We start from the raw sequence: 1,735 nt of genomic DNA on the forward strand, positions 1-1,735 counted from the left end.
TCGTTGGCGGAGCATGGGCTTCTCTTTGCAGTGACTTCTCTTGTCAGCACTTGGGCTTCCATAGTTGTGGCATGTGTGCTGAGTAGTTGCAGCTCCCAGGCTCTGGAGCACAGGCTCAATAATTGTGGTGCATGGGCTTAGTTGCTCCACAGCATGCGGGATCTTCACAGATCAGGGATCTAACCCTTGTCTCCTGCATTGGCAGGCAGATCCTTTACCAACAGGGAAGCACTCAATTCCATTTTCTAGCTTTGTTAAAAGTTCAGGTCAGCAGAACTGAGCTGAGGTTAAAACAGTAAAGAAGCAAGAGACTCACTAGTAGCTCTGGCTACTTCATGGGGCTTCTCAGGTGGGTTGCTACACTGAAGCAGAGCTCGGATTCTCCCTGCTTCTGCTCATCTGGAGGTCAGGGCTCCAGGGGACCCAGAAGGTCCTTTTGCCTCCTCCGCAGCTTCTTCATGGCCATGATCACTTCCTTGTTTCTCAGGGTATAGATGGCAGGATTCAGCATGGGAGTGACCATGGTGTACAGCACAGAGACCACCTTGTCCATGGGGAATGTCCGAAATGGCCGTGCATAGATATAGACACAAGGCACGAAGATTAAGGTGACCACCGCCACATGGGAGGCACAGGTGGACAGGGCTTTGCTTCGGCCCTCCCGAGAGTGGCTTCGGAGCATGACTAGCAGCGCTGTGTAGGATCCCAGGAGCACCAGAAAACACATCAGCGTCACCAGACCATTGTTAGACACCATCAGAAGCTCTAAGGCAAAGGTGTCTGTGCAGGCCAACTTGATCAGCTGAGGCACATCACAGTAAAAGTTATCCAGCTTGTCAGGCCCACAGAATGGCAGCTGGACAGTCAGGGCAACCTGTGCGATGGAGTGGATGAAGCCCCCCACCCAGGAGGCTGCCACGAGGAGCCCACAGACTGTCCGATTCATGATAAGCATATAGCGCAGGGGCTGGGAAATGGCAACATAGCGGTCATACGCCATGACCGTCAGCAGGAAGATCTTGATGCCTCCGATGAAGTGGAAGAAGAAGAGCTGAGTCAGGCAGCCACCGAAGGAAATGACGGGCTTCGGCGAGAGCAAGTCAGCCAGCATCCTTGGCGCCGTGATGGACGAGTAGCAAAAGTCCAGGAAAGAAAGATTGCCTAAGAGAAAGTACATGGTTGTGTGCAGGCGTGGGTCGGAGGTCACTACGGCCACAATCAGGAGATTTCCGGTCACAGTCATAAGATACACAACTGAGAAGATGATAAAGAAGAAAAGCCGGAGCTCCCATATCTGAGAGAGCCCCAGGAGGACAAAACCTGTCACCTGGGAATGGTTCGCTGCGGTCATCGGCTTGGTGTGGCCTGGTAAGCGAGCCTGCTGAGGAAAATGGGCACATTCACTGTGGGCTCCACAAGCTCCTCTGGGACAGTGTCTTCTGGCCTCCCTGGGGAATAGAGTTCCCGCCTGTCACTTAATACAAGAAAGTTGTGAGTGTTTCTACGGGACACCAGCATTTGAACATCATGTACTAGTGTAGTCAAACACCAAGACCATAAAAACAGCATAGCACTGATGGTATTTATAGTTCATGAGGATCACAAATCATCAGTCCTCAAAATTTAAAAAAACTGGTACTAGAGGCAATATTGCCAAACGGGGAGTGAATTTTGATTCTTTCAATAACTAGCAGTATAAACAATAGCAATCTTCAGAAATTCTCTAAACCTCACT

The 1,735-nt window shown here is 50.7% G+C and overlaps 1 protein-coding gene across 1 annotated transcript; it reads right to left on the minus strand.

Moving 5' to 3' along the window:
* Positions 1-406: 406 nt before the first annotated feature.
* LOC122705513 (olfactory receptor 4D5) lies at positions 407-1,351 on the minus strand. Its single transcript, XM_043920936.1, has one exon. It carries the CDS (start codon positions 1,349-1,351, stop codon positions 407-409), a length of 945 nt encoding a protein of 314 aa, XP_043776871.1.
* Between the last annotated feature and the right edge of the window lie 384 nt (positions 1,352-1,735).

This window comes from Cervus elaphus, chromosome 2 (genome assembly GCF_910594005.1).
Source record: "Cervus elaphus chromosome 2, mCerEla1.1, whole genome shotgun sequence".
NCBI classification, from domain to species: domain Eukaryota; kingdom Metazoa; phylum Chordata; class Mammalia; order Artiodactyla; family Cervidae; genus Cervus; species Cervus elaphus.